The sequence below is a fragment of the Pteropus vampyrus genome, unplaced genomic scaffold (assembly GCF_000151845.1).
Source record: "Pteropus vampyrus isolate Shadow unplaced genomic scaffold, Pvam_2.0 Scaffold9, whole genome shotgun sequence".
NCBI lineage: Eukaryota > Metazoa > Chordata > Mammalia > Chiroptera > Pteropodidae > Pteropus > Pteropus vampyrus.
In genome coordinates, this window is record NW_011888790.1 from 16,868,836 (window position 1) to 16,881,331 (window position 12,496).

At 30.0% G+C, this 12,496-nt stretch overlaps 1 protein-coding gene across 1 annotated transcript in view; it reads right to left on the bottom strand.

Annotated features, from left to right (window-relative positions):
- Window positions 1-12,496, bottom strand: part of SLC6A15 (solute carrier family 6 member 15) — a 46,777-nt gene that overhangs the window by 22,926 nt on the left and 11,355 nt on the right. Inside the window, exons 2-4 of the mRNA XM_011374949.1 lie at window positions 7,035-7,056; window positions 4,212-4,680; window positions 335-492 (exon numbers count right to left, since the gene is read on the bottom strand). Of these exons, the coding sequence (XP_011373251.1) occupies window positions 335-492; window positions 4,212-4,500 (447 nt within the window). The 5' untranslated portion in view covers window positions 4,501-4,680; window positions 7,035-7,056. The remainder of the gene's footprint in view (window positions 1-334; window positions 493-4,211; window positions 4,681-7,034; window positions 7,057-12,496) is intronic.

The following is a 12,496-nucleotide window of genomic DNA, read 5'->3' on the forward strand; positions in this document are numbered from 1 at the left end:
CTCATGCCTCTTCCTTTGAAACAATGAGATGATATGTTTAAGATCCCATTTGACAATTTAAAAATCCTCCTCGTTTTATTTCCATTTGAAATACATGATCTATTCTAAAAAGATGTTTTTGACAGGTCCTAAGAACATGCATTAACAAGATTGAACTATATTAACATGTACAGTTTGTTTTGTATATTAGTGCAAGCTCTGGTAGTGTTTTTTTTTTTTTTAACGTGATTAAATAACCGAGTAGAAATACACACTCAGAAATTTCATTCAAACCCAAACTACATAATTACAAAACATAAAAATTATATGGCATATGCCATATCAGGAAACTTACTACACAACTTGCAAATCCAATCCCACCCAGTTTAGGGCTTATGTAATTCCATACACCAATGCTTCCTTGTCGAAATCTTTGGCCCAAAGAAAGTTCCAGGAAAAAAAGGGGAATACCTATTACCAGAAGCAGTATTAAATATAACAAAAGATATGCACCTACAGAGACAAAAACAAAACAAAACAAAGATTATATTTTCAATAGTCACAGGAGAGAATATACTAATTCTGATTATCTCATGGAAGATATTTTAACTTCTACATAGTATAATTATAAAGGACTTTAAACAAATGCAATTTCATTATTTTAAACTTTCTAGTATTTGAAACCCGAATTTGACTGCTACGAAGAGTTCCTGATAAAAAAATAATTATAATAAAAAAAGAATATCAATGAAAAGTTCCCATTTCATTTTATTAAAAGGGTAAACAATTTCATTTTTCATTAAAAAATTATTGATTCCTTAAAATGATTTTTCAAGTAGGTTTCACAAACTCCTGGAAATCTTATTCACACAATGTTTATGAAGTCATTTATTAAATTTTATTCAAATTCATCTAAATCACGTATTCCTAATCTGATAAATTAGAATAAATTAAATTTTATGGTATTAAAACTGAATTTTTTTTTCCTAATAAAAACAGGAGAGAAGAAATGGCTGTCTAGACTTAAAAAGGAAAAGAAGAAAAATAACTTCTACCATGGTCAAATGTCGTTTTCCCCCAATACACTTCACATAAAAAGCACACTTCAGAAAACAAGTAATTTTTTGTTTTCCAGAAAACAAAAAGGGGTTGTGAAATTGACTGAGAAACTAAGATATTTAATATCTATTGTAAAATATATGCACTATTATTCTTGTAGTAAAGTTTCAGTGCTTAAAAGAATTATTATTTTACAGCCAAATTTCAAATTAAGATATATGAATAGTGATTTAAAAATGCACTGAATAGTTTGACAATGTTAATATTAAACTCTATTAATTGATACAGTTAAATATGAAACAGGTACTCATTTCTATATGAGAATATGTATACAAATTATTCATTAAATAACCTCTAAGATGATTTCCTACATTCAAATATCTTATCTAAAGTTTTGTCAAACCAGATACTATCCAGTGTGTCATGTAATTGATGCTACTAATTCCCTTTTTAAATGAGGCCATTCATTATTATTTTCCCATTAAAAAAATGTTTAATGCTATTGAATAGATTTTGGAAGCTATTCAAATTGTTCTGGTAGTTATCCTGCTGAAGAAGTAAATATTAATGATTCTTTTCAACTTATTTATCTCAGTATCTATCTATCTCTGAAATAATAACCATATACAAGAATTTTCTCTAATATAGTGGTCAGTAGAAAATCTTCACTGTTTTATGATTGTCTTTCAGTCTTTCGGACTTGAGTTGATTCTACAAAGAGGTATGTACTATAAAGCATGGATGACTGAGCTTATAAAACAGAATTACTAAATTTCTAACTCTAAAATTAGTGGTAACACGCAGGCACTAATGACCTGAAAATGTTTCCCAAAGAACTGAAACTGCATTTTAACATTTGCATCAAATTCTAGAATATGAATGGAGTTATGTATGTGTAAATGACTAGGAAAAAAAAAAAAAGAGAGAGACAGAGAATTAATTAAGATTGGACTTACTAGGATTCTTCCCTCATTTATGTGTCTGACATGCTATTTTTAGATACTTAGCCTTTCTTCTAACTCAAATTACTCTAATTTTTAAATCTATATTAAAAATAAGCATAGCTAAAATATAATTGATCATTTACTATTTGCCAGGAACATTTCTGAGCATGTTACATGTTACTCATTTACTCCTCACAAGAATCTAATGGAGGTATCATTATTATCTTCATTTTACAGGGGCGGGAAGTAAGCCAGAAGTTAAACTGTGAAAGGTTACACGGCTAGTTTAAGAAAGAACCAGGCTTCATAGTCAAATTGACTTCAAAACCTGAGCTTATAACTTCTGTATATGCTCCTTATTAAGCTTAACCATTGTGCTTTAAGTATAATATCTTCAGACGAATCAACTTATATTGAGTCTATTACGTTTTAGTTCTATTAAAGTGCCTCAAGTAACGAATGAATAATATTTAAGTATCTTGAGGTGGTTGATCTAAATTGCCAGAAGATACTACTCAAATACCTAGAAGGCTCAATGCTATTCTGCATGTTGAGTACAACTTTTTGTATCTTGAAACGATAAACTACATTGGTATATTTTATAATATTGCTATCAAGTATGTGATTAGAAGAGAGGAAACAATCCGAGAAAGGGCATTTTTACTCCTTTAACAAATTAAAATTAGAATAAGCCATTTTTACCAATAAATAATTACTAAATATAAAATTATTTAGCACTTTCCACCAAGACAAAAATTGTATTAAATGAAAGGCAACCTAACTTTTCAGCCAAGACAAGCCTTCTTCTTTAACAGTACAGCACATCCAGTAAGGTTCATAAGGTGAAAGGTTCCAAAAATCAGAGTTCATCTTTTGCCAGTCCTGGCAAATGCGATAATTTGTATAAATCAAAAAGCAGAGTAGTACACAGCCACTTATAGTGGATTTAATAAATAATTCATATGTGATGTTACTAACGAGCGAAGAAGCTTACAGTTTTAGTGGAGTGATATGGAGTGCACCACCGACTTCGTGTATTGATTCTTACCTCTCAGGAAGATTTTTCAAACAGGCTACTTTTTCCAAACCTGTTATTTTGTGGCTAGTTGAATTAATTAAGCAAGATCTTAAACATATTTTATCACCATAATACTTTAGCTTTTTATTTCTTAGGGGCTAAGAAAAAATTTAACATATGGTTATATTATTTAATTTGATTTGTAGATTATAATAACATCAAAATAAAACCTAATTTTTGGCCAGTCAATAAAACTATCACAAACTGGAATAAAATACCGAAACATTCTTTCTCTCTTTTGTAGACCGAAATGAGGCGTAGAGAATATTTAGTTATTAACCACACTTATTTTAACAGCTTCCATGTACATAAACAATAAAGTTTCAACCCAAATGTTAGTTAATACTGTTTGACACCAGCGTACTATAGAGCTTGAGTTGTACATGAACAATCTATTCCTTTGTATGTGTTTTTTTCCTTGATTTTTAAGACAATGTTGGTAATTATATACATAAAGACAAAAAGCTAGAATATCATGTTGATACAGAAATTTTTGTTTAAAACTAAGAATGTTAATTGCTTCAAAGTTTTCTTTGAAACAAAATGTTTTCCCCAAATGCTGTAGAACTGGAACAAAATACATATGATATCTAAGGATGAAGAATGTCTGGCGTTGTATTAATTATCTAGTTAAATCCCTTCTCCTGGGATCTATAAAGTTCTGGTCAGCATTTGAAGACTATGATCATTCTAAATTATATGTAATTTTTGTTTTCCTTGAAGAGTAAAACAACTTAAAATTCAGAGTTAATAAGTCATACAGAGAAAATTCTGTCTTCCTTCACCAATGTTGTCTTATACCAGAAACTTTGGGTTTTTCTCCAAAGAGAATTAACTGACAGGCACAAGGGATGCAATGTTTGTTAGAAAAGTCAGTAACTTAGAGATGCTTAATAGCATCCACACAAAGACTTTGAGAATTCATTACTCTTAAAACAATCCGTGAGTGTTCATAGCAAGCCATCTGCTCTTACTGGAAACCTAATCTGAAAACAGAGCTGAGCTCATTTTCAACAAAGGAGTCTCCCTAGCTTTATAATGGAATTCATAGTTTCTAAAATAATGAGACTCCAGCAACAACAGCAGCTATTTGAGATAATCAACTGCAATTTACTCAGCAATGTGTCACTTTAAAAAAGAAGACAACTTACCACCCCCATTCTTCTGACATGTGTATGGGAATCGCCACACATTCCCCAAACCTACAGAAAATCCAACTTGGGCCAGAATGTATTGCATCTTATTTTTCCAAGCTGGTCTTTCATCTTCGACCTCAGATCCTTCTTCAGCATCTGTATCTTTCTCTTCTTGGACATCAACAATTAGTTCACTTTTCTTAAAAGCATCATCAGCTGAGTCTTCATTGGAAAGAAGGTCTTTGACAGATTCAATAACCTCATCGTCTAATTCTCTTTTTACCACCTTGCTGTTCTTAGGCATTGGAAAGTGCAGGTAGTATTGTTTGTTTGTTTTTTAATTCTTCTATGGAAAATTTAATTCTTTCAAAAAATTATTTTAGTTGATATGAAGAAAAGATGGAGGAGGATATCAAATAAATCCTTGACTCAAAGTGAGAAAGTCAGGGATCCTGGATCTGTGCGTCCAATATTCTGTAGATATCTGTAAAATTTTAAGTTGAAGAACAATAATATTTAATAAGGAAAAATATTTAAAATACTGAAGACCCTTTCTTATTAATTTTTTATGATGGAACCTCTTTCTGCAGAATATAAAACATATGATCGTTGGATATGTTGTTTTAATATATCGACAAGCGTAAAAATTGTAAAGTACACATGAGCTTCACACACATTTTTTTAGCTAACTTCTTCCTTTTTGCAAAACTCCACTTTGATCTCAGACGTACTCAATGAATTAGTCCATTAGTAACTAAAATTTATGACTTTTTAAATTTATTTTCTTTTTTTCCTGATGGAAATACAGCCCTCATTTTATTACTTATGGAGTTACACACACAGTTGCATGCCATCCTTGCAAATTTATCTTATACAGAATCTCTTCTGTTCATGTATTCATTTATTCACTAATTTAATATTAATAGTGATGGGACTTCAAGAGATAAAAACATTAACGAACCATACAACATCTACTTTTAAGGTGCTTATATCTAAGAGAGAAAGGCATACCTCAAATAACTATACTATATCGTATAATTTAAATGACCCAACATCATTACAATATGAGAGATCAGAAATGTTGGATAAAAGTGATATTAGAGTTGAACAGAAATATAGTGAGACCACACCAAACATAAGGAACAGCATGAAAAGTAACGTGGTAGCAAGTGGTTAAGAACACTTGATATTTACGTGAATATTCTCTCGAACAACTCAAGAAAACACAGCCATCACTTTGGTATTTTTTCTTTCTCTAGTTCTTTTGTGTTATATCTCATATCTTTTTCTCTATTCAGACACAGGTCACATAAGTGTACAAGGCATGTCTACAAACCAATAAGACTGTCAGTTTTAAAAAGTGACTAAACATGAGTACTACCTTTCAAAGCTGGATCAGGAGACATTAGAAATGATATCCCAAGAATTCTGTCATTTGTTACTAAAAAAATAAAATTCTTTGATGGACCTGCTGCTACAATTACATTGAAAGTAGAGAAACAGCCTATCTTACTTTAATTTATAATCTTAATGAGACAGGGTGCTGGGTAACTTAATGAAAAGAAAATATTTAACTTGACCATGTAACTTATATTCTGCCTTTAGGTTTTGGTGGTATTTAGTTGTTTCCAGAATCAGAATATATATCCTAATAGCAAACACTCATTCACAATTCAGTGAGATTAGGAAGAAGACGATGAAGGAAATTGTAAAAGAGAAACATTCTCAATATATTTTGAATAATAGACACATTTCTAAAATAAGTACAAAAATTCTCATGGTGACTACTTTAAAAAGGCCAACAACGTTTTGATATGGAAACAGTTTCATGAGGTTTAGGATTGTGTCTGTTCAATTTCAATTATTTTTCCTCTAGAACTAAATTAATCAGTAAATATTAATTGACTAAATGAATAAATTCAACCACTAAAAAATTGAAATAAGCTAATTTTCCAAATAATTTTTGCTGGACGAAAACGATCTTACACATAAGAAATTGATATTTGAGAGGCATGAATTATCTAAAGGTCTACATTTATTGAATTATCTAAAGATAAACTGTTGGCATAGTAACTTAACTGATACATATATAGGCACATTAGTTTTAATCTGACAAACTTGGAATTGTGTCCTCACTCTTTTACATATTAGTTGTATAACTCCTAGTAGTTATATCACTCTTAGGCTTAGTTTCTTTAGTAAACATTAGCCTGCAGATATTTTTCTTTTTTCTATATAAAAAGAAAGCTAAGGAATGTATACAAGTTTAGAGATAGTTTACAGTAAAAACACCTACCATTTCATAAAGAAAAAATTTAAAAGACAGTGTTACTCATGAACTTCCCTCAAATTAATTATCTCGGAAGTTGTATTTCTCTATACATGTCTAGTTTTTGCAGGAAAAAATATATAAACAAAAAAATAAAAATGAAAAATAACACCTTTGGACACTATTGCTTTTTTTTTTTTACATATCCAATAAATAATACCGATTTACATATAATAACTTTTGGTAAAGTTTACATTTAAAAATTCCTATCAGACTACTCAAAGTTCATATTTTCTATAAAAAAATCAAAATCTAATGTAAACAAAATTTAAATGCAACTTTATATTATAAATGCCTAAAATATACATAACTATATATAGATTGTAAAATGCAATAATCCTAGGCAATCTTTATAAAGTTAAAATTAAAAAGGGATGTTAAATATGTATTTGCATGCATTTAGAGTTCCTTCTCTATTATAAGCGAAAAAAAGAAAATGTTTGTAGATTAATGGTATCACAAGTAAAATAATTTAAGCTCTCTTTTCTCTTTGTTTCTTACACATTTACCTCCTGCTTTTGCCTGGAGTGGCTGTAGAAAAATATAGAATGGGGTTGTAGTTAACATTGAAACTTCCATAAAAAATTTTAAGTCTGAGGGGGATGGGAGAAAGTATTTCTTTTCTTCACTAGACCATAAACTCTGCCTGAAGAATAATTTTGTCTTACTCATCTAACATTCTCACTGTATGTTTAAACTTGTTTGTCAGATAAATGAACTAAAAGAAATATGACAGAATAATACTATATGATAACTATGAGAATGTTGACTATTACACATTTTGATTTGCTTTTTTTTTTTTTTTTTTAACCCCAAGGCCCTATGCTTACTAAGTCAGAGACATTCCTTTCTTCTATAGAGGATGCATATGGCCAAAAGTAAAGATATGAGTTTCTGAATGAATTTGTAAGCACTTAGTATGAGACAACAATTTGTAAGTTTAATTAATTTCAAATTTTTAAGACCTAACTTCTTTGAAAAATATTTGTTTTTATGAATGCCAAAAGCTTTCCTGAAAAACTTAGTCCATAAGAGTAAACCATAAACATAGGTTAAAAAGAGAATAAAAGTGAGGTTGACTACTGGCCAAAGTGTATTACTATTGCTACTTCTGGGTATAGAAGAAGAAATGAAGCAGTAATGTCCAGAAAGAAAGTAAGGTAGACGGTGATACAGTACCGATACTCTGTAGGTCACACAGGTCATATAATCAGTATGTAGTAACTGCACAGCCTCTGCCAAGTTAGCACCATCCATTCCTGTGACAGAGTCAGCTGGGGGACAAGTTATCATCTACTGTACTTCATCTGCACCTAGAAATTATATTAGCTGTCTTCATCATTATCTGGTAACAGGATCCTATTTACAACTGAGCAACAGATATTAAAGAGCAAGGGTCAACAAAATATTTATTGCTCATTAGTCAAATGTAAGCCATTGTCTAATTTTATAAGTAAAATTTTATTGGAACAGAGCCATGCCCACACATTTACATATTTTCTATAGCTAATTTTGTGCTGCAACAGCAGAGTCACTTTGTATGAACTAAAAAGCTTAAAATGCTGACTCTACTGAAAAAAAATTGACAACCACTGTTCCAGAGAATAAATTTGAATTAAAGGTGTAGAGTGTTCCAGCTCACTCCACCTAGGCTCCATTCATACGTCACTATTTTCGTTATCGAATAATATGACAAGATAGAACTCAACCCATTCAAAGATTAGTAATTACCACGAATAAAAGAGTTTTACATAGAAACAGGGATATGGAATGCTAGTAGTTGAGAGGGGAAGAAACATAAGCAGCATACAAATGTAGAATATATATCAGGAAAGAGAGTGTTACAGAGTTTCAAAGAGATTACTTACAAAATAAATAAATAAAAAGACCTCAAAGATTCAACAAATGAAAATTAGAATTCTCCTAAAAAAAAAAAAAAAAAAAGCTCCGGGAAACATAAAGCGTTAACAGGAAAAAAAATGGTAGGTAGATGATACCAATTACAGGTAAGAAACAGAAAAATTCATTATAGGAATAAAAAATGTATTAGAAACGAGTAAAACTAAGATAAATGCCACTGCAACTACATCCAGAGACATGGAGGACAGACTTAAGAAAATTTTTTAAAAAATTAAAAGAGACAAATGTTTTGAAAGTAATTGTGAAGAAAAGCTAATGGAAACTTAAGTTATATAAAGATGATGCAGTAAACTTAAAATTGGTATATTCATGCAAGAGAATAGAATTGAGAAAACATAAAACACTAAAAGAGAAAATAACAGGTTTTGCTTAGACTTGTATTTTCAAATAATAATAATACAGAAGGGTCAATGGTGAGAAATTACTGGAAAGATTCCTAAGGATTTCAAGCATAAGTAGAGAAAATAAAAAAGACTCAGGATATTCAATAACCTCTATTAAAACAGAGGAAAAAAATCTTATTCTTCAATTTTTATACTCAATTATTTCCTATTCCAACTATGAAGGCAGAGGAAAAATATTTTTACCTATAAGAGATCTAATGAATCCTACTGGGGAGGTAGAAGAAGAGACTACCTAAGAACAAATTTTAGCCAATCAAGAGAGAAAACAAAAGTAAAGATCTCTGCAACAGAGAAACCATGCTAGAGAATAGAAGTAAACATTAATTTAAACAAGAAAATAAGGTTTCAAATCTGTAGAAATTATATGAATGTCTAATCACTATGTTGTACACCTGAAACTAATTATTATATATTAACTGCAATTAAAAAATAAAAAAAATATTTAAAAAATGAAAAAAATAAAACTGTGTAGCATAAATAAATAAAAGGTTTAAAAACTAAAAAAATCTGTAGGAATTATTTTGAGGGGAAAATATATAAATTAAAATTCAGAAATAACATAACAAAATAAGTAATTAAAATGGAAGAAGATAGAAATAAAAGCATGCAAATGCCCTCTTCTTTTATAGCAGAAATCAATATAGGATGCTGTTTAAACATCAAACTCATAGTCTAAAACAGGATAATAACTTCAATCTCTTCATGTTTTAATATAATCTTTTATTTAATTTTAATGAGATCTTATAAGATTAACATTCATTGCTGTGAAGAGACATGTAATGGTGCCAAACATACGTATCAAGGTTCTAGACACAGGCTGAGTTCAAATCCTAGCTCTATCACTTATGGTTTTATAACTTTGGCTAAGTTACTTAATTAGGTTTCAGTTTCTTCATTTATAAAATAAGGAAAATAATATGCTTGTTTAATAATATAGTATTTGAATAAATGCCAGCACACCGAGAAGACTCAGTATATTTCCTTTTATTACTATGGTTATCATTCCTCTCATGATTGTATTACAACTGGTTTGTCACATATTATTCAATTAAGGATAATGTAAGTCCAGAGCCAATGCTACATGTTTTAGTTGTTTAACACCACTTTTATTTTTAAATAAAAAGTTTTCTATTGCTACATAATAAATTACCTCAAAACTCAGTGGTTTAACAAACAAATAAAATTATTTACGCATTAGCAATTTGAGCTAGGCTTAGAGGATCAGTTTTGCTGGTCTTGACCTGGATCACTTCTGCACTGCAGTCATTTGTCAACTCAAGTGGGGAAGGGTAGTCCGAGATGATCTCACATTCTGACAGGAGGTAAGCTTTCAGTCAGAGCACTTTGGTTCTCCTACACGGAGTCTCTCCAAAATGCTAGCTCCAACTTGTTTACATTGTAAGCTCAGAGTTCTAACTCCAGCCAAAAGAAGTAAGCCCAGCATGCAAGTGCTAATAAAGCCTCTGTGTCACATTTGCTAAAGTATCACTGTCCAAAGCAAGTCACACAGCTAAATCCAGATTGATTCAAGAGTAGATAAACGCCACTTATTGATGGAAGAAGAGACAAAGTCCAATTGCAAAGTGTGTGAGAGGGAAGATAAAATTATTGCTGACATCTTTGAAAATAATATTTCACATTTGTCCAGTTAGATTTCCCTTCCCTGAGGAACACTGAGGAGAGAAATAATGAGTTGGCATTTCATGCAATTCTAAAAACATTATGCCCAGGCTGTAACTACTACCGTAGTCATGGATCCTGTTTCCTACTTTTCAGAACTGTTTTCATTCTTGACCTTTTCCATCTCATTGCCAAGCACATTGTTGTTTCTTTGAGCTCCTGCCACCCTGCACCTTAGCCAGCATCAGTTTCTGTAGCTTGTCAAACAAAGAGCCCTAAATATTAACCAATTAAATATGTAAAACAATTGATGCCTTTCTATTTATCTATTGCATGTAAGGACTCACATACAAAAAATATGTTGGGAATGTAAAATTATTTAAATTTGGACTTACATATACATTTTTCTCATTCCATTTTTATATTGCTTTATCTTCATGTGTAATTTTTCATTAAAAATCTATTTTAAATCACTTAAAACTAGATCCAAAACTTTTGTAAAATCAATGTAATAAATTTATAACTCAGAGGCTCTCAATCCTAACCATTTTTAATATTTCTTTTTTCTTTTTAAGATTGTTTCCTTGCCTTTCAATATAAATTCTGAGATCAACTTATAAATTTCTATCCCCTCCAAAAAAACCTGCTTGAAATTTTAAATGAGACTACATTTATTCTATAGAACCATCTGGGGAATACTGACACCTTAAAAAAACTGAGTTTTCCAATCTATGAATATGGTATATATTTCCATTTATTTATGTCTTTAATTTCTCTCTAGAAAAAAAAAGTATTTTTTACTAGAAACTTTCCTGCAACAATGCTAAGTCATGTTGTTGATTTTTTTTAATCCCTTAGGATTTATATATATACGATATGTCATCAGTAAATAAATATAGTTTAGCTTTTTCTAATTGTTTATCTTAAATTTCTTTTTCTTGACTTACTTATTGTACTGTCTAGAAAATCCACTAAAATTTTGAACAAAAGTGTTAAGAGCAGACATCTTCATGTATAGCCCAATGTTAGTGAGAAAGTACTCAATATTTTACCCGTAAGTACAATGTTAGGTATAGATTCTTTCACAGATAGCTTTTATCAGTTTAGAGAAGTTTCTTTTTATTCCTAATTCAGTGAGTTTTTCTTTGGAATCATAAATAACAAATTTAGACACGAAATTTTCTGCCCTTATTAAGATAATCGTATAACTTCTTAACTTGTTCATATAGAGTATTAAATTGATTACTCTGGTATCTTAAACCAATCTTTCATTATGGGATAAATCTCACTTAATCATGACCTATTATCTTCTTAATATATCACTGGAATCAATTTGCTAATATTTTGGTAAGGATTTTTTCAACTATAATCATGGAAAAATGTGTGTAAGTTTTATTTTTTATTTTGCTTCTCTGATTTTGGTACACATATAAATTAAGTTTTTAAGTGGGTTCTCTCTTTTTCTGAGCAAATACATGTATGATTAGTTTTATTTCTTCCTTAAATATTTAGCAACAGTCACTGATAAAGCCATCTGAATCTGGAGTTTTCTTTTAGGCAATATTTTAAGTTAAAAATTCAATTTATTTCATTGACATACAGGTACTTAGATTTTCTTTTTCTTGTGTTAGTTTGGGCAAATCATGTTTTTTGAAGAATTTGTCCGCTTCATCTAAGTTGTCAAATTTATTAGCATAAAGTGATTCATAATATTTCATAGTTTTTAAATATCTGTAGAATTTGTAGTCATATCCCATTGCTTATTTCTGATATTGGTAACAGTCGTTTCCTCTGCTTTTGTCTTGATTGGTCTTACTAATACTTTCACTATAGAATTAACTAAAAATATTATGCAATTACTACAATTTTCAAGACTTTTGGCTTCTTAACTATTGTTACAAACTCTTTTGAAATTACATTATACTAAATTTTAATTAATGTTTCCAGTGAAAATATGCAAAGACTTAAAACAGCAGGCAGGCACTTGCATCTTAGAAATGAGAGATGCCTCAAATAGACATGCCTGC